We start from the raw sequence: 21,175 nt of genomic DNA, 5'->3' as shown, positions 1-21,175 counted from the left end.
AAGAGTAAGTGCTTAGTGTGACAAGTGGGTGCATTTGAGTATTACATATTTTTTTGTATAAGGAATTCTTTGTATGCCTCCAAAGAGTTTGTTATCGCGAGACTGCAGTGCATATATAAGCAGTAGGAACACACAGCAAAAGAACATATTGAACGTGTATGTGTTTTGTTGCCTATCGTTTAAAAAAAACAGTATGGTGTATATACAGTAAAAGAGAAAAAGAGTTGAGAGAAGAGAGAGAGAGTACATGAGCCTGTGTTGTGTGAAATTAGAAAATGAGACACATAACCAAAGTAGTATTGAATGCAATCAAGATATGGCTCATGCAACTGTTTAATAAAGCGATTAAAATTACATGTGAAAAATCTCCACTCCTTTTTTATCATGGTAAGTTCTTTGCATGTCTTGCTTTGTTATAATTTCTTGAGTATATGCATGATATCATAATTGTCACTTCCATTGAAAGTTTAACAGCAATAGACAGAAATGTATAATATAAGCCTTAACATTGGCAGTCATTGTTATATTATTCTATTGCATTTCAATTAAATACATAAATATGAATGAATAAATGACTTCATGAGTAAAGTTATGTATTCACTGGATGGCACTTTTCATGCATGTCCATAATAATCATGCATATTAGACCATTAACTTACTGAGCAGCCGCTTTTCCCATAATTTGCTTTTTAGTGTTCCTCTCTGATTTCAGGATGATTATGTAACACTTTGGAAGAAATATACAGAATAGTAAACCAAAGCTTGATGCTAAAATAGCAAATATCTCTACAGCTACAGTGAATTTCCCAGGAGAGCTGACATAAGCTGGTATAAAAGTAATCCAAACTGCACAAAACATTAGCATGCTGAATGTGATGAATTTGGCTTCATTAAAATTATCTGGAAGTTTCCTAGCCAGAAAAGCTAAAATGAAACACAAAAGTGCTAAAAATCCTATGTAACCCAAAACAGCCCAGAAACCTATGTTTGAGCCCAAACTGCATTCAAGAATGATCTTTTCCTTATAGTGCATTAGATTTTTGAAGGGGAAAGGAGGGGATATTGTCAACCAAAGCACACAAATAAGAACCTGGATGAGAGTGAAGGCAAGGACACTGAGTCTTTGCTGTGGAGGCCCAAACCATTTCATGACATCACTGCCTGGAAGTGTAGCCCTGAAAGCCATTAACACCACAATTGTTTTGCCCAGTACACAAGAGATGCAAAGGACGAAGGTGATCCCAAACACTGTGTGGCGCAGCATACAAGACCACTCAGAGGGCCGACCAATGAAAGTCAGTGAACAAAGGAAGCACAGAGTCAGAGAAAAGAGCAGCAGGAAGCTCAGCTCAGAGTTATTGGCTTTGACTATTGGTGTGTTTTTATATTTAAAGAATATGATTGCTATTACTATTGTCATAAAAGCACCAGCAATTGACATTGCAGTTAACAAAATTCCCATTGTTTCTTCAAAGGACAAATATTCAGTTTCCTTCTTTACACATTTATCTTTGTCTGGATTTGACCAGTATTCTTGGTCGCATTGTTCACATTTAATAGAATCTGTCCGAGAGAGAGAGTATAAGAAAGGAAAAGAAACAGCACTGAGTAGAATTAATTTACATATAATATCTATTTTTTTTACCATTGCAAAAATTGTTGACTGAATTATTATTTTATTAGTATTTATATATATGTGATATTAATGATATGTTTTGTGTTTTTGTTTGTTTGCATCCAAAGTTTTGTTTTTCTTTTTACCTGTCATATTACTGATCTCTCCATCAGCACATGGTATGCAGTCAAAACAGCAGATAGGCTTTCCTTTTTGCACAGCCTTTCTTGTGCCAGGGGGGCAACTCTCACTACATATGGACTTTGGCACCTATGACCAAGGCAAAAGTCAAAAGATGCTACTTTCATCAAACATCAGTTCAGCATACATACACCAACCAGGGAAACTACATAAAGAAAGAACCAATAAAAAGCAATAAGAATGTATTGACTTGAACCAACCACTTGAAGTACACAGCATAAGAACACCCTATCATACACATAACAACATAAAAACACCCAACATCCACAACATATGAGACCAAGTCACATATTTGCTCAAATACTCACTTGATTCATATTTTGTGCCCAGACAATGGAGGGCATATTTACTGCTAATCGGTCCTGAGCAGGCAGAGTGGAGTCATAAAGTCCAACTGTTACAAATTTATATTGGTTTTCAGTATTCTTTTGCCAATTTATTATTTCATATCTTGCTGGAGGATCACCATTCTTATCAAAATAAACCTCTTCACCTTCCTTGGTTGTGAAATGCACCTTTTTGAGGCGTTCTAGAAACTGATGGGGAAAATTAGAAATCAGCCTTCCATTCTGTCTAAATATGAATATACATACAGCTGTCTACAAATCTGCTTCATCACACTGCTAAACAAATAATATGTAATTGACTTCAGAAAAACAATGCATTTCCATCTATGCTAAATTTTGACTGGGTTTATATTACTAAAGCTTGTGTGTATAAAAGCTTAAAGTACAAAAATGTGCCTTGAAAATACTGTTAACTCACTGTGAAAGAATCAGGCTGCTTCTGTATAGAACATGTTTCTGTGCAGCCAAGAAAATCATGTAGTGCATGGGCAACTGCATATACTCCTTTATACACATTACTGAAAATAGGCATCAAAGACATGTCAGTGAATGTGTTTACTACCTCAGAGACTTCCTCTTCTCCTGTGCATACTGTTATGTTTTCTAACTTATCGTGCACTGTATGTGTACAAGTAAACAGAGCTTCCCAGAATTTTGTAAAAATGGCTCTGCCTACAACTTTCAATGGTTTTATATCGAGTATAAAGTCCTTCAGACCCGTTACTGTTGTTTGGGCTATAGTCAACCCGATAGCTCCTTGTAGTATGTTATACTTATCCCATGCAGCTGCTTCTCGATCAGCAATCCATGCCTCACTTCCCACCCACTGGTAACCAGTGATGTTGTGTTCAGAAAATATATGAAGCAAAATGTCTAGGTCCCAGGGAGTGATAAAACCCACTATCACTCGAGCAGTAGAACTTTTAATTTGCTCAATAATTCTCAACACTTTTTCTTGTGAATAAGTTCTATAAAATGGAAGTGAATATTCTAAGCATATGCCCAGTTGCTCTGCAATTTTTGTAAATGCAGCCATGCCATTATTACCATAATCATCATCTCTTCTTATTGCTCCCACCCAGGTCCAACCAAAGTGTTTGATCATCTCTGCAAGTGCTAAGGTCTGGTAATAATCACTGGGAATAGTGCGCAGAAATGATGGATATTTTCTTTTGTCACTTAGACACTCACAGGTAGAATAGTAACTGATCTAAAATTAGATTCACATAGTTGCATCAAACATGACAATCAGTATTTTTTTCCTCCTGGCACATAACATTATTAGCTATAAATGAGCTCTAAAAAGCCTTTCAAAAAATTGTTGTAAATATTTTATGATGAAAAAATAAATCCATGAAGAACAATTTCTTACTAAGGGCATGCTGAAAGGTCCAATACTAGTTGCTATAGCAGCCGATACTGATGAAAATGTCTCTCCTATAATGGCTTGCACCTGGGCTGGTTTTCTGCAGATCTGATCTGAATCTGAGTTATCATTTCCATTCAAAAGCGTCATTGCTCCTTTCACACCCAGTGCTGCTGAATTACAAGTGTCAAAGATTTTGTAACCCAGTGAAACACCAGGCAGTAATGAAGAACTGTTGTTAATCTCCTCGATTGCAAAGATCAATGTCTGTGAATACTGGAAGGCTCTGAACTCCACACTTGTTTAAAAAAATTAAAAATAAATAATATAGACTATATACATTTACATTCCTCTATACGTCACAAAATTACTACTGACTTGATTGGCAATTGTCAGGTACATTTTTCAGTTCATGTTTATTTTGCTTACCCCATGCAATTTATTGCAGGTATGACTGAATAGGAAGAGTCAATTGTCTCCCATTTATTATGGAAGGAGAAAATTCCTCCAACTATCAAGTCACCATCCTTCCATAGTTGTGGGTATGCAGGTTCTCCAAGCAAGCTGCAAGTAGTCTCATGTGAACTGGAGGAATTGATCATGGCTATTATTATATGCAAGACAGTAAAGATTGACTCCATCTATTTCTGCAGCTCTGGAAGCTATAAAGAATAAATGTAGAGCAAATGAGATAATGAATGTGACCTTGGTCTGATTTGTTAGCTTACTGAACAAAAATAATCTCGGGTATTTATGCAGAAGGAAATGCAAATTCTCGATAGGAAAGTTATTCATGTGGGTCACAGCCAAAGGAGGTGTGACATGTTTCTAATCTGAAAGAATTGTGCCTTGCTGTCTTTTTTTGTCACCTGTTTTCTTTCAACTATTGTTCAAAACATATTTATTAATATTAAATATTTTTAAATTAATTGTTGAAGGTAAAGAGTTCTATTGAGTACAATAGGCTGGCGATACCATAACGTGAAAAAATGAGTCTTTGATCAGTCAAATGCCATGAGAGAGTTTTATCTATGGTGATAATGCAGAGATTGAGGTGGATGGTGCTGATAATCAAAGTGATCAGCATTTCCTATTTGAAACTTAGTTTTCTTGACAATTTGGCAGTAACGCTATTCACCATAAGTGGGTTCGGTTATAAATATAGAAGTAAGAGCAGAAGTTTACGTCTGATAGAATTTCAGTGAAGTAAAATGTGTAGTATTCATAACTATATAATCAAGAACATGTAAAAGTTTGACCATGTAATGAATCATTCTGTGTAAACTCTATTGAACATTAAAATCTCAGAAGATCAGCAGTTTCTGAAATACTCAAACCAACCTTCTGGCACCAACAACCATATGGTCAAAGTCTGATATTTGATTGGTATATTGCATGAATGAGCAGGTGCTCCAAAAAAATGCCACTGAGTGTATAGTGTGGAATGTGCCTTTCACATGAGCCATGAACCACAACTGTGCAGTGTGACATAGCAAATAAATTCAGTGCTGAACACAGGCACCCCCAGAACAGGTGTAAATTAAATTTTTTCACTCTCTGGTAAAAAGAGGGTCAGTAGAAAAACCACAAATTGCTGACCGTTGAGATGGTAGCCACCTGGCATTGATTAATTGTTGGTAATCTCTGAAAATTTGCTTGTTTTTTTTATTTATTTATTTATTTATTTATTTATTTGGTAAAGTGGCTTACTCTCAGACCTAACTCATCAGTATCTCTGTTTGGAAGTTAAACTACAGCGGACTCATAGTGGGCACCAGGTGGCCTTTGATAAGAGATGGATGTAAAAAGGAGGAGATTTTCAATGGAGGAACTAAGGGTTTAGTGTTGTGTTCTGAGAATCAATCAAAGTGAATGATTCAGGCACCCTGAAAGTTCAGACTGCACTTTCTTAAAAAGAAGAGAACTCTGATTGACAGTTAATTCCTGGTCCTCTTATGCAGCTGGCCCAAAAAATTGCGCAGGTGGAAGGCACCTGGCAGAGAAGATTAGGCAAGCCAGTCTTGGGGCTGCGTTTGCACCAGTGAGTCTGAGGTTGTGCCACAGTGGCTGGTGAAACATTTATAGTTCTTCTGCAGATTTAGGATACTTTTCAATTGTTGGAATGTTTCATTGATGCTCATAAATTCTTCATTCACTCCTTGTTTATGATAAAATGTTTAACATTACAAGAGAAGTTTTGAGTCTTCATGAAATAACTGTTGGGGGAAACTATTTGTTTAATATTCTGCTGTTATTGTCAAGCAGATGTGGCAGTCTAGCTCATGGGACATATAACACTATGTAAAAGGAATGTGGAAAGAAATTCTATCAAGCAAAGTTGCTTTAAAAAATAATTAAAATAAAATGTGGTATTGGGGCACTGTCATGTCTTAGAATGGGAAGAGTGGCAGGAAACTGACAGGCAACTAATGAGTGTTTACACCTTTGAGTGTGGCAAATGAAAATCATTACATACACTCAGCGATGGACTGGTAATCTGTGAGTTCTGGAAAAGTCCAGAACGGCCGTCCAGTCTACGGCCGATAATTGGTCTTTTTTTTTTTTTCGGTCAACCGGCCCTGTCTAACAGTCTAACACCTAGGCCTACCAGCAGATGGCGCTGTAACGATAATTTGTCAATCAAACATAGGCCTACATTCTGTCAAAAAGCCAACAAAGAAGACACGAGTGTTTTCCTCTCTACCGCTCTGGAAATGGCGAGCAGAAAACGCAAAGAAAAAGGTGGATGGCAGAAATTAAAAGAGAAAAAAACAAAGTTGTTGGAGAATGAAGCTTCAAAATGTAGGAAGCTTACAGAGCTTTTTGACCGCGGTGGTGGGGCTAGTGCCGCCAGCAGCAGCAGTAACGTTGATGTGGAGATAGACAGCGAATCAGATTCTGAGCAACATGATGCGGATCATGATGTGGAGGGAGAGACAGCAAGGGGATCTTCACCGCACGAACGTAGGCATGGCTACTTGCCGGAGGAGGAAGAAGAGGAGGTACTGGTAAGTGACGTTATGTAGGCTACTCAATTGACTACTCTGATAATCAGCTTCTACTTATTTGATTTGCGTTGTGATGATGATAAATAATGGCTTATTGCCCTCAAAAGAAACACGCAGTGAATTTGACAAATAGGCTACATTAAAAATAAGGAAACACGGTAAATGACCGCAAATTAATTTCTTTATGCGCCGCAAGTTAATTAATGCATTGGCCTGGAACCTAATAAAACTGCAGCAATGATAACTTGTAATGGAAGACAGGGGAATCAAACTTCTATAGAGTTTAAAACTAATTTGTATCACGAAAAAAATTATGTGAGTGAAGTTTCTCCATCTTGAAATACATCAAGAATCGCCTAAGGAGCAGAAGTTCTCAGGAACGCTTGGAAGCGTTCATGTTAATGGCCACAGAGAAGGACATTCTCATGTCACTGGACAGTGACACTGTAATTGACAGAGTGGCAGAAAACAGTGACCTTTTGAAGAAACTCCTACTCCCCCAGCACTAGCTACCTTGAATAGCTAACATTCAGAATGATTGATCAGTGTAACTGTTAATACTCTTATAACTGAGCTCAATTTACTGATCTAAAGTTCTTGCATAAATACTCAAAAATGTTCTTGAAGAAACACTCAAAAATAGTTGTGTGGATTGTCAGTTATGAAAATTATGAAAAATAATGGATAATTGATACTGTTAATTGTATAGCCTACTGAGTGCAAGCTTTTGAATAATGACTCAAAGAAATTAACAAAACCCTCAAATTTAAATGTGTGAGGGATTTTAATTTGAAAATTCTGAAAAAGAATGATCAGTGCTACTGTCTTCAATATACATTCAAACAGTTCTTAATTAAATACTGAAAAAAATAGTATGTGTGGGTTTTCAATTATTTCAAAACCATATAGAACCCCCCCCCCCCCCCCCCCCCCCCGGCGGGCCCCGGCGCGCCCCGGTCGGTGGGTGGGCCTATTTGGGGAAAAAGTCCAGGGCCTTTTTTTGGTCCCAGTCCGTCCCTGCATACACTCTTTTGCATTACATTACATACACTCTTTTTCGCATATGTGCTCTTTTTAACCATTCATTGAGCACTGGTCGTCTGCCTCCTGAGTGGAAATCTGCTGATGTCACACCCATCCACAAGAGAGACTCCAAGGAACTAGCTGAAAACTACAGACCTATTTCGCTTCTGCCCATCATAACCAAGGTATTTGAACGCTGTGTCTACAACAGAATCTACGACCACATGTTGAACCTGATCACCACTGCACAGTATGGATTCCTCAGACATCGCTCTTGTGTTACTCAGCTACTCTCCGTACTCCACACTATTGGAGAATCCCTTGACAAGAACACTCAAGTAGATATTATCTACCTAGATTTTGCCAAAGCATTCGACAAAGTCAACCATAAGATCCTCTTAAGTAAGCTGAGATTGTACGACATCGGTGGGATGCTCCTGAACTGGTCTGAGAACTACTTAAATGGTCATTCTCAAAAGAGTTGTTGTTGATGGTGTTGCATCTTCCTGGGCTCCAGTCACCTCCAGAGTACCTCAAGGCAGCATCTTGGGTCCTCTTCTTTTTGTCATGTTCATTAACGATCTTCCTGATGTCATTCTCAAGAAAACCACGGCTGCTATGTACGCTGACAACACCAAGATATTCCATAAAGTTACTTCTCATGGCGACTGCGAAGACCTTCAGAATGCACTGTCAAGGCTTAACGCTTGGAGCTTTACCAACAACATCAAATTCAATGGCTCCAAGTGTAAGCTGCTGACAGTGACATGCAAGAAAAGTCCAAACCTGTATGATTACCACCTTGGCGCAGACGTAATCCAATGCATACAAAAGGAAAAAGATCTCGGAGTTACCATCACAAGCAACCTTAACTGGGACGAGCATATTAGAACCATCACAGCCAATACTAACAAACTTCTTGGTATGCTCAAGAGGACATGCCCTCAACTGACTAATGCAAGATGCAGAAGAACACTATACCTAGCACATATAAAATCTCAGCTAGTGACTGCTTCTGAGGTTTGGTCACCCATCCTGTTTAAACTCAAAGAACAGATCGAAAGAGTCCAGCGACGTGCCACCAGATGGATCCTCAGGACCAAGATTGGGGAAACCACTTACAAAGAAAGGTTAAAGAACTTGGACTTACTCCCTCTCTGCTATGATAGAGAGATTAAGGATTTGATGGTCTTTTATAAATCTTTAGATGGACAAACAAACCTTAATGTTCACGATTTTGTCAAATTCACCAAACATTTACGTACTCGTCTTACTCAGAACCCCGGTATCGTTCTTGAAACATCTCTTCGTAAAACCACTACATTTCAAGCATCTTACTTAAATAGGATAGTTTGCCTCTGGAATGCCATCTTTAAAGAGGCGCCAACGAGTATTTTTTCTAGTCGTTCTCAATTTAAATTGTTTCTAAAGCATAAATACTTATCTTTGCTTGAGGACACATTTGATGTTGATCTGACATGTACTTGGTCACTAGTTCACAAGTGTCCTTGTCATCATACTCGATAATAACCGAATCTCAGTGACTTTATTTGATTTTATTTGTCTGAACTCTAGTGATTATTTTTGATTGGTATTCATAGATCTTAGTTCACTAGTTATCAATTTTTACCATAACTGAATTTTATTTAATTTTTCAAGTCAATTGTTCTATTTATTTTAAGGTAGTCAAAAGGAAATGCCTAGCATGGGACTTAGAGTCCCGTTCGCACTTTCCTCTTTGGGTAGTCCTACGTATTCTTCTTGTTTCAGAAAGAGGTGGAAGACCAGGGAACTTCCCCATGCAGTTTGATAAGTTGGACCCAGTTCGTGTCAGTAAACCCACTTGAGTTGAGCAGACTACAAACATGGACAGCTCGGACTACAACTCCCAGCACACCCAGCGCCCTCTATCTCCTGCCTTCTGACTCTCAGCTGATATTCATTTCCTCATCACCTGTCTCAGTATTTAAACCCCAGTCACACAAGCACACGTCGCGAAGTATCGTTCTGGTTTTTCTGGACATACCAAGCCTTGTTATTCTCGGACTGCCTTTCTACCTGTTTGACCTTTGCAAGTGTTTTCTCGTGTCCTCGATTTCTGTTTTGCCCACGTTAGTCTGTTTGCTGATCGCCCAACCTGAGATTGTTCTTTGACTATGATTCCTGTCTCTCGTTTTGGCTTGGTTTGCTATTCTAAAGCTGTCTTCTGCCGCATGCACATCCGTAACTGCCTGCCTACTCACAGCATACCTCACCAGCATGAATGTAGTGGAGGATCACAAATAGATGGCTCTCAATGCACAGCGGTGACTGCTAGGAGAACATCAACAGATGCTCACCGATCTGAACATCGGGATGACGCAGCTAACAACTGTCATGTCACAGGCCCTCCTAGTGCACACTGAATCTCCTCCTTGCTTGGCATTGCAACTCCCCGTACCTGAAAAGTTCACTGGCGACCCACCACATGTAAGGGCTTGTTACAATGCTCATTGTATTTCGCCACCATGCCGGATATTCCGGAAGAATGCTAACTCGCAAAATTTCTGTCTCTCCTCACCGGTAAAGCACTCTGCTGGCCTACAGCCATCTGGAACAAGGGTGGAAAGCCAATGGGGTCATATGAACAGTTCCTCTCCCTATTCAAGAAGGTGCTCGATCATGAGCCCGAGGGAATTGAAGTTGGGGAAAGCCTTCTCACTAACTCATGGGGCACCACAAGCATCACAGAGTATGCCCTGGATTTCAGGACCCTTGCAGCCTCCAGTGGATGGAACGACTCAACAATCAAAACAATCTTTCGACAGAGACTGCACCCTGAAATACTCAGTGAGCTGGCATGTAGGGATGAGAACCTCTCACTGGACTCCCTGATCGAACTGGCCATACATCTAGACCAGCTGTTGAAGCACCGGCCTTCACTCCTCACGGAGAAGAAGCCAACGTCGCCTTCCGAGGACCACGTGCCCATGGAGCTGTCACGCACACGGTTGTCCCATGCTGAGCATGCCAGAAGGTGCAAGGATGGTTTGTACAGTACATCTACTGTGGGAGCGCCAGTCATGACATCCAACACTGCCCAGTTCGACCTGCCTGGGGAACCTCAACTGTGAGACCTGTTCCAGCCCAAAGTCCAGTGAGAAAACGTAACTCTAAATCCTTCAAATTCCCAGTGTAACGGAAGATGGCGTCCTCCACTCATGTCCTGTCAGCCTTCATAGATTCAGGAGCAGAAGGGAACATCATCGACGAAGCCCTCATGCAAAAGCTTAACCTGCCAGTCACCTCTCTGCAAAGGGCACTTAGCATCCAGACTATCAACGGCGGACCCGTAGGTGACGGCCTAGTCACCTCATGGACACAGCCGCTGCAGATACAAGTGGGGGCCGTACATCATGAACTAATCTCTTTGTACATCACGACCACTGATCATCATGATATCATCCTTGGCTACCCTGGTTACAACTGCATGATCCCCTCATCTCCTGGCAGAACAAGGAGATACACCAGTGGTCACCTACGTGCTTTCAAAGCTGCCTCTCTCATCCACAAGTCGTCATCTCCTCCACCTCAGTTGAGAGCCCGCTCCCCGACTCCATGGACAATGTTCCAGAATGCTACCTGGATCTTTCTTCAGCAAGGGGAAGGCCTGTGGACTACCACCGCATAGGCCCTGTGACTGCGCCATTGAGCTGTTGCCAGGCATGGCGCCACCACGAGGTCACACCTATCCCCTTTCCCAGAAAGAACATGCTGCCATGGAAGAGTACATCCAGGAGGCTCTCAAACAAGGTTACATCCGGCCGTCGAAATCTCCTGCCTCGGCCGGCTTCTTCTTTGTGGAGGAACAAGGAGGTGGACTTTAGCCCTGCATAGACTATAGAGGGCTTAATGAGGTCACCATTAAATATCTGCATCCCCTCCTTCTGGTTCCGGCAGCTCTGGAGCAACTCAGATTGGCCAAGGTGTTTTCCAAGCTGGATCTTTGAAGTGCCTACAACCTGATCCGGATTAAACAAGGTGCCGAGTGGAAGACCAGCTTCAGCACAACCACTGGTCACTTCGAATACCAGGTTATGCTGTGTGGCCTATCTTCGGCTCCCAGCGTGTTCCAAAGTTTCATCAGTGACGTGCTGTGGGACATGCTGGGAAAATAAGTCATTGCCTACATAGATGACATCTTGATCTATTCCTCAGATTTCCCCACTCATCAGGGCCATGGCAGAACTGTCCTCAAACAGGTGCTGGAGAACGACCTCTATGTCAAAGCCGAAAAATGCAAATTCCACCAAGAAAAGATCTCCTTCCTGGGCTACATCATTAGCTCGGAAGGGGTCAGCATGGACTCAACCAAAGTCTCGGCAGTTCCCTCGTGGCCCCAAGCTAAGTCTGTTAAGGACCTCCAGAAATTTCTAGGTTTTGCCAACTTCTACCGCTGTTTCATCAGGAACTTCAGCACCTTGGCCGCTCCATTGACCACTCTCCTGACAAAGGGTCCCAAGTGCCTACGATGGAATCCTCAGGCAGAATCAGCTTTCAACAAGCTGAAAACCACCTTCACATTGGCTCCGATTCTCCAGCATCCAGACCCCACGAAACCATTCATCATGGAAGTAGACCCCTCCGACAAAGGAGTAGGAGCCATCTTGTCCCAGCGGTTTGGGGAAAAGCCAAAATTACATCCAGTGGCTTTCTTCTCCAAGAAGCTAACCCCTGCCGAGAGGAGTTACGATGTGGGAAATCACGAACTGCTGGCCATGAAACTAGCCTTGGAGGAATGGCGACACTGGTTGGAGGGAGAAACTCATCCATTCATCATCCTAGCTGACCATAAGAAACTAGAGTATCTCAAGTAGGCCAAGAGGCTGAATCCACGTCAGACCAGGTGGGCGCTGTTCTTCACCCATTTTAATTTCTCTATCTCCTTCTGACCAGGGTCAAAGAACGCCAAGGTGGATTCTCTCTCCTGGGCTGTAGAACCATCTCCCAAAGACACAGAACCTCAACCCATCATCGTGACACAGCATGTCGTACAATCCATCACGTGGGATCTGGACAGTGAAATCCATAAGTCTCGACCACAATCTGTACCTAATCACATTCCATCTGGTCTTCTCTTTGTGCAAGCACATCTATGCAGCAAAATCATCACCTGTGCGCATGCCTCTCCTGCAGCTGGTCACCCCAACAGTCAATGTACCAGCCAGATGCTGAAGAATAGGTACTGGTGGGACAACATGCTGACAGAAATCAACCAGTTCATCTCTTCCTGTTCCGATTGTGCTAGGCCAAGGTTCCTTGAGCTCCTCCAGCCAGCAAACTCATGCCTCTACCTGTCCCACAGTAACCCTGGTCACACTTGGCGATCGACTTCATCACAGACCTCCCTTCAATACAACAATCATGGTCACCATCGACCGGTTCTCGAAAGCTTTGAGGCTCATCCCTCTTCTGGGTATCCCTACAGTTGCCCAAATGGCTGAGCTTCTTTTCCAAGAAGTATTCCGATACTATGGCATCCCTGAAGACATCGTCAGCGGCCAAGGCACACAATTCATCTCCAAGTTCAGTTCCTGCTTCATGGAGAGGTTGGGGTGTATGTTAGTCTCACATCCGGCTACCACCCACAGTCCAATGGGCAGGGAGAATGGGCCAACCAGGAAATCGGCTGCTTCCTGCGAATCTACTGCATGTGCAACCAGGGGGACTAGACCCATTTCCTGCCATGGGCCAAGTATGTTCAGAACTCCCTAAAGCATTCTGCGACTCAGCTAACACCTATCCAGTGCACACTCGGCTAACAACCACCCTTGTTCCCCTGGGACGATGCACCCAATCAGGTACAGGCAGTAGACAAGTGGTTCCAGTGCAGCCAAACTATTTGGGAAGAGGTACATCAGCAGCTACAGGTTGTCTGTGCCAAGTACAAGACATATGCCGATCAACACAGAGGAGAGACTCCCACCTATCTTCCCATTGATCGAGTATGGGTGGCGACTAAGAACCTACAAGAGACACATGCCTGTAAGAAACTACAACCATGCTACATCGGACCCTTCAAGGTGTTACAGTGCATCAACAATGTCTTATATCATCGAGAACTTCCACCGCACAGCAGAGTCTCTCCTACTTTCCATGTCTCCAATCTCAAACCTGTCATCCCAGGTCCAGTCTCTGACAACACACCCGCTCAAGATCACCCGTCTCTGAATCTCGATGGGGAACCCATCTACCATGTCAGCAAAATCCTGGACTCCAGGCGAAGAGGTGGCCAGATCAAGTACCTGGTAGAATGGGAAGGGTATGGGCTGGAAGAAAAAAGTTGGGTCAAGTCAAAGGACATCCTCAACCCTCTGCTCAAGCAAGACTTCCACACCCAACACCCCAGCAAGCCAGCACCCATAGGTAGAGGATGCCCCCGTAAGAGTATAGCTCCCGGAGGTAGCGTCTCGGGGGGGGCTCTGTCAGTAAACCCACTGGAGAAGAGCAGACTACAAATATGGAGAGCTTGGACTACAACTCCCAGCACACACAGCGCCCTCCATCTCCTGCCTTCTGACTCTCAGCTGACATTCATTTCCTCTTTACCTGTCTCAGTATTTAAACACCAGACACACAAGCACACTTTGCGAAGTATCGTTCTGTTTTTTTCTGTACATACCAATCCTTGTTATTCTCTGACTGCCTTTCTGCCTGTTTGACCTTTGCTAGTGTTTACTCATTTCCTCGATTTCTGTTTTGCCCACCTTACTCTGTTCGCTGATTGCCGAACCCTAGCTTGTTCTTTGACTACAGTTCCTGTCTCTCATTTTGGCTTGGTTTGCTATTCTAAAGCTGTCTTCTGCCGCACGTACATCCGTAAGTGCCTGGGTACTCACAGTTCGGAGACCACTCTAATCTGTCTCTGCTTCTGGCAGATCCAGGTAACAGTCACCTCCATTTAGGAGATGTGAACTGGCTCCAGTGCAAATTAGGTTAATGAATATGAACTCATGCAGACTCATAGACAGAAATTCTGCATGAAAGATGCTGGAATTTCACTCCTGTGGTGTGACTTCAGGACAGCATCGGATACCCAGACAGCAGACAACTCTGATCTGAATTCACATTTCTTCTGAGACATTCTCACAATCAATTCCACTGAGGAGATTTAGGCCATTCAGTATGTGTTTACTTCATGTCTATATAAGTCTGTTACTTATTTGCCTGCGTGAAGTCTGCACATTTGTGGATACAACTCTTATACTGCCAGCTTGGATAAACTTTTCCTGCATCTATAGATGCAGTGGATTCAGGTTATAGATATAATAATAATTTAGCAAAATTAATTTATACTTAGGAGGTAACCAATATGCTCAATCATTTTGTATATAGAAATGGGTTGTTACTCAAGATGGTGGCACGCACAGATGCAGCAGCCCATTGCAGACCCAATAACATGGTGTTTTTAAATATTTCTGTCTACATGTTCATCGATACAGTGTCTTGCAAAAGTATTCATCCCCCATTTGTGTTTGTCCTCTTTTGTCACATTACAAGCTGGAATTTAAATGCATTTTTGGAGCGTTAGCACCATTTGATTTACACAACATGCCTACAACATTAAAGGTGAAAGCTGTTGGTTTATTGTGATACAAAAAATAATTAAGATGAAAAAACAGAAATCTGGAGTGTGCATAGGTATTCATCCCCCAAAGTCAATACTTTGTAGAGCCAGCTTTTGCTGCAATTACAGCTGCAAGTCTCTTGGGGTATGTCTCTATTAGCTTAGCACATCTTTCCACTGGGATTTTTGTCCATTCCTCAAGGCAAAACTGCTCCAACTCCTTCAAGATAGATGAGTTGTGTTGGTGTACAGCAATCTTCAATTTATGCCACAGACTGTCAATTGGATTGAGGTCTGGGCTTTGATTAGACCATTCCAAGACATTTAAATGTTTCGTTTTAAACCACTCCAGTGCAGCTTTAGCAGCATGTTTAGTGTCATTGTCCTGCTGGAACATGAACCTTCATCCCAGTCTCAAACCTCTGGCTGACCCAAACAGATTTTCCTCCAGAATTGCCCTGTATTTAGTGCCATCCCTCTTTCCTTCACTCCTAGCCAGCTTTCCTGTCAATGCAGATGAAAAATATCCCCACAGCACGATGCTGCCACCACCATGATTCAGTGTAGGAATGGTGGTCTCAGAATGTTGTTTGTGCCACACACGGCATTTCCCATGATGGCAAAAAAGATGAATTTTAGTCTCATTTGACCAGGGAATCTTTTTCCATTTGTTTGGGGAGTCTGCTGCAAGCTGTTGGGCAAACTCCAAATGTATTTTCTTCAGCAATTACTTTTATTTCTGGCCACTCTTCCATAAAGCCCTGCCCACTCTGTGGAGTGTACAGCTTAAAGTGGTCCTATGGACAGATACTCCCTTCTCCGCTCTGGCTCTTTGCAGCTCCTTCAGTGTTATCTTTGGTGTCTTTGTTACATCTCTGATTAATGCCGTCCTTGCCCGGTCTGTGAGTTTTGGAGGGCGACCTTCTCTTCTCAGGATTGTAGTGGTGACATATTCTTACCATTTTGATATAATGGATTTATTGGTGCTTCCAGGGATATTCAAAGTTTGGGATATTTTTTATAACCCAACTGTGGCAGCAGGGGCATGGCCAAGCATCGGTCTTTGAATGGAGGGTGGAGTCAGGGAAGGTAAGTGGTGGAATCATTGCACCTGATGGGAATTAACCTGTGTTTGTGTGTCTTCCCCAGTGACCACGCCCTTTAAAAGGAGAGAGAGAGAGCAGAGAAAGGGAGCTCTCTCCCCAACCAGAACACTTGTGTGTGTGTGTGTGTGTGTGTGTGTGTGTGTGTGTGTGTGGGTGGCTGGGAGAGTGTGAAAAGCTCAAAAGCTAAAAGTAAAAAGAGTTTTTGAGAACACAATTCTGGCCTGCCATGCTTCTGTGCTCCACCCACCTGGTCAGATGCTACAGTGGTGCCGAAACCCGGGAAGGAGTGCAGAAGGGAATGGCCACATGGAGTCCTCCCCCTTCAAGGACCTGGTCTATGCCTTCACCATGGCCCCACAGAGCCAGCACCAGGTGCTGATCGCCCTCTGGAAGGAGCAGGAACAACAGTTCGAAGCCCTGGTGCTGGCGCAACAGGAAGATCGCCAGGCGTTCCGGCACCTGCTCGTGTCAGCGGGGTCCACAAACACCACCACTGCGGACCCTCCCCACCTCACCGTAATGAAGATGGGTCCGCATGATGACCCCGAAGCCTTCCTCGCTCTTTTTGAGCAGGCAGCAGAGGCGTGGGGTTGGCCGGTGGAACAGCGCGCGGTGTGCCTCCTCCCCCTGCTAACACTACAGCTCCCCACCGACAGCCGGCTGGTCTACGCAGACCTCCGCAGGGTCGTCCTCCAAAGCGTGGGTCGCACCCCGGAACAGCAACGGCAGTGCTTCTGCGTGCTGTGCCTGGAGGAGGTCGGCCAGCCGTTCGTGTTTGGCCAGCAACTCTGGGACACCAGCCAGTGGTGGCTGAGGGCCAACAACCGTGACGATGAGGGAATCATTGATCTGGCGGTGCTGGAACAATTTGTTGCCCGACTTCCGGAAGGAACAGTGGAGTGGGTCCAGTGCCATTGCCCAGCATCACTGGATCAGGCCATCAAGCTGGCGGAGGGCCATATTGCAGCTGTTCTGTCAGCAGGACAGCGTGTCTCCCCTCAGCAGGACAGCGTGTCTCCCCTTCTCCCCTCTCTTCTCTCTCTCCCTCTGTTCCTTGTCCTCGCCCCATTCCCCCTCCATGGAGGCGGGGGCCAGCTCCACCCCAGCTGTCTCACTGCACCCACGGTGCCCTACCATTTCCTACTTCCTTGTCTGTGTCTTCCCCCCCTGAGGTGAGTGATCTCCAGAACACTGGTGCAGGGAGAGAACTTGGGCCGGTATGCTGGCACTGCGGGGAACCGGGGCACCTCCAGCATCAGTGCTTGACGATGGAGGTGGGAGCGGTGGTCCAGATCCCCGACAAGCCAGGGACTGCCCTCGATTGGTCCGGAGCGTATCGCATACTGGTGAGAATCCAAGGGGATCTGTATCAGGCTTTGGTGGACTCCGGCTGTAATCAGACCTCAATCCACCAAAGCCTGGTGCAAGACGAGGCATTGGGAAGAGCACAATTGGTGAAGGTGTTGTGTGTGCACGGGGATGTTCACAACTACCCATTAGTGTCGGTCCACATTCTATTTCGAGGGGAAAAATTTAGAGTAAAGGCTGCGGTTAATCCTCGACTAACTCACTCAATAATTTTGGGGACTGATTGGCCGGGATTTCGGGAATTAATGACACATTTAGTGAAGAGTGGGGCCTGCCATAATTCAGCGGGGGGAGGTCCCGGAATGGCATTGGTGGGAGCAGCTGTCACACAGCCTTCTGCGTCATCACCACGTCAGACTGAGGAGCAGCAGGCTCCTCCTCCCTCTCTCGGGGATTCCCTCGCGGTTTTCCCATTTGAGCAGTCGCAAGACGAGACTCTGTGGCATGCGTTTGACCAAGTGAGAGTAATCAATGGTCAAACTCTCCAGCCAAACGCCACCCCATCCTTCCCCTAATTTTCCATTATTAAGGATAGATGATACCCAGTGATGCAGGACACTCAGACTAAGGAATAACACAGCTTTTAATCCCAAAGAGCTGCCGGGAATTTATATTCCAGGTGGCTCACTTTAATCCCATGGCCGGACACTTGGGGCAGGATAAGACACTAGCCCGAATAATGGCCCGGTTCTATTGGCTAGGGACTCACGGCGATGTCTGTAGGTGGTGTATGGCATGCCGCGAATGCGAGTTAGTAAATCCCGTGGCCATTCCAAAAGTGTCTTTGCACCCTCTGCCGTTAATCGAGACACCGTTCGAAAGAATAGGGATGGATCTCATTGGGCCATTAGATCGGTCAACATAAGGATACTGCTTTATTTTAGTTCTGGTGGACTATACAACGCGATATCCAGAAGCAGTACCTCTTCGCAATATCTCAGCACGTAATATTGCAGAAGCACTCTTCTGTGTCATCTGCCGGGTCGGAATCCCCAAAGAGATTCTGACTGATCAAGGCACTATGTTTATGTCACGCACACTGCGTGTTGGGTCAAATTTTATTATATGTAGATTATGATCAGAATATGAATCAGAATCAGTAGGTTAAATCAGGATATATGTAGGTATATGTAAGTTTAGTGAAATAGTAATTCTTAGCTTATTCTGTGTCAAAATTTAGTTTGAAATGACCTTAGGTCCGGCTGGACATTGTTTGGGAACATTTTGTTTATGAATGTGTATTTTGAACAGAGAAGTGTCTGAAGGTCTGTTTCAGTGTCAGATCGACCCATGCACACTCTGAAATGGTAGAATTAAAGTTCATGATCATGTTAATTCATTCAGTTGAACCTTAGGTCATAGCTTCATAAAAGCTATGAAATATACTGAAATATATTGAAATATACTATGGTAATGATTAATGTTAGTTTTATAGGTCCCGTAATTAATGAATGCATTCTGTGATTAATGTTAGTTTTATAGTTCTAGATTAGTTCCATAATGACATTATAATTATAATTAAGATCTTATGATTCTAAGGATTTTTAGTTTAAAAGCATTAACCTAATTTAGTTATGAGTTTAATCCTGTTAGTTGTTTAATTGTTCTCTCTCTTTCAGACATATTCTCATTGTTCTTGTGGTTAAGTTGTTCATGTTTCTTTTATGTTTATTCTCTTATAACATTCCTTGTTTTAGCATTATGAAAGACATACTGTTATTTGTTATTTTACTTATGATGATGGAATCAAGATGTAATTTACTGACTTAACACACATTCATATGTTAAGAATTATTCCTGTTAATTAGTAAGATCCTTTCTGTGCAAACTAGTGTTTTTTGACCTTCTTCATAGGCAAGACATTATCTATGTTTAACATTCCAAACTATTCCACGAAGAATCAGACATAATATTGATTATAAGCCAAAACTCTGATATCTATCTGTACCTTACTGTCAGCAAATATGTTTTTATATTATGATTGATTCAAGATCATTACACACTTACACATAGACACACACCCATTACACACACACACACACACACACATGAAGACAAAACATAAACACAGAAACACTATAAGATGCTTCCAAAAATGTTTTCATTTGGACGAAGTGACTGAGCGAATAAACTGGCATGTGAACAACTCTCACGTGTTCCCTTGTCTGTGTTCGAGCTGTTGATTCGTCCACCTCGGGCCCGAGGGATAGGCATTCACGAAGGAATCCAGGGTCTCTTTCTGGGCGAACCCAACACTGCGTGAACTGTATGGGTTACTGGGAATTGAGCCTATCCGCACCAGCCTTTATCACCCACAAACAGATGGCTTAGTCGAACGGTTTAAATTGCACCCTCAAAAACATACAACCCCAATTCCCAAAAAGGTTGGACAAAGTACAAATTGTAAATAAAAACAGAATGCAAAAATTTACAAATCTCAAAAACTGATTTTGTATTCACAATAGAACATAGACAACATATCAAATGTCGAAAGTGAGACATCTTGAAATTTCATGCCAAATATTGGCTCATCTGAAATTTGATGAAAGCAACACATCTCAAAAAAGTTGGGACAGGGGCAATCAGAGACTGGAAAAGTTAAAGGTACAAAAAAGGAACAGCTGGAGGACCAAATTGCAACTCATGAGGTCAATTGGCAATAGGTCATTAACATGACTGGGTATAAAAAGAGCATCTTGGAGTGGCAGCAGCTCTCAGAAGGAAAGATGGGAAGAGGATCACCAATCCCCCTAATTCTGCGCCCACAAATAGTGGAGCAATATCAGAAAGGAGTTCGACAGTTTAAAATTGCAAAGAGTTTGAACATATCATCATATACAGTGCATAATATCATCAAAAGATTCAGAGAATCTGGAAGAATCTCTGTGTGTAAGGGTCAAGGCCGGAAAACCATACTGGGTGCCCGTGATCTTCGGGCCCTTAGACTGCACTGCATCACATACAGGCATGCTTCTGTATTGGAAATCACAAAATGGGCTCAGAAATATTTCCAGAGAACATTATCTGTGAACACAATTCACCATGCCATCCGCTGTTGTCAGCTAAAACTCTATAGTTCAAAGAAGAAGCCATATATAAATATGATCCAGAAGCGCAGAGGTCTTCTCTGGGCCAAGGCTCATTTAAAATGGACTGTGGCAAAGTGGAAAACTGTTTTGTGGTCAGACGAATCAAAATTTGAATTTCTTTATGGAAATCAGGGATGCTGTGTCATTCGGACTAAAGAGGAGAAGGACGGCCCAAGTTGTTATCAGTGCTCAGTTCAGAAGCCTGCATCTCTGATGGTATGGGGTTGCATTAGTGCGTGTGGCATGGGCAGCTTACACATCTGGAAAGACACCATCAATGCTGAAAGGTATATCCAGGTTCTAGAGCAACATATGCTCCCATCCAGATGACGTCTCTTTCAGGGAAGACCTTGCATTTTCCAACATGACAATGCCAAACCACATACTGCATCAATTACAGCATCATGGCTGCGTAGAAGAAGGGTCCGGGTACTGAACTGGCCAGC

General features: G+C 43.1%; 1 protein-coding gene across 1 annotated transcript; it reads right to left on the bottom strand.

Annotated features, from left to right (window-relative positions):
• Nucleotides 1–655: 655 nt before the first annotated feature.
• Nucleotides 656–4,170, bottom strand: LOC132888374 (extracellular calcium-sensing receptor-like). Its single transcript, XM_060924429.1, has 6 exons — nt 3,959–4,170; nt 3,536–3,827; nt 2,582–3,373; nt 2,125–2,352; nt 1,762–1,885; nt 656–1,563 (listed from the first exon to the last, which is right to left on the bottom strand). The coding sequence occupies exons 1-6, from the start codon at nt 4,168–4,170 to the stop codon at nt 656–658; spliced, it is 2,556 nt and encodes an 851-aa protein (XP_060780412.1).
• Nucleotides 4,171–21,175: the final 17,005 nt, after the last annotated feature.

The sequence above is a fragment of the Neoarius graeffei genome, chromosome 6 (genome assembly GCF_027579695.1).
Source record: "Neoarius graeffei isolate fNeoGra1 chromosome 6, fNeoGra1.pri, whole genome shotgun sequence".
In the NCBI taxonomy this organism is placed as follows: Eukaryota; Metazoa; Chordata; class Actinopteri; order Siluriformes; family Ariidae; genus Neoarius; species Neoarius graeffei.
Note: the sequence above shows the minus strand (reverse complement) of the source record. Positions and strands in the feature narration are given on the sequence as shown.

Coding starts and splice junctions, on each gene's coding strand:
- LOC132888374 (XM_060924429.1), bottom strand. CDS start 4,170: ATGGAGTCAATCTTTACTGTCTTGCATATAATAATAGCCATGATCAAT. Junction 3,828..3,958: donor CCTGCAATAAATTGCATGGG/GTAAGCAAAATA, acceptor TTTTTAAACAAG/TGTGGAGTTCAGAGCCTTCC. Junction 1,564..1,761: donor AGAGATCAGTAATATGACAG/GTAAAAAGAAAA, acceptor TCTCTCGGACAG/ATTCTATTAAATGTGAACAA.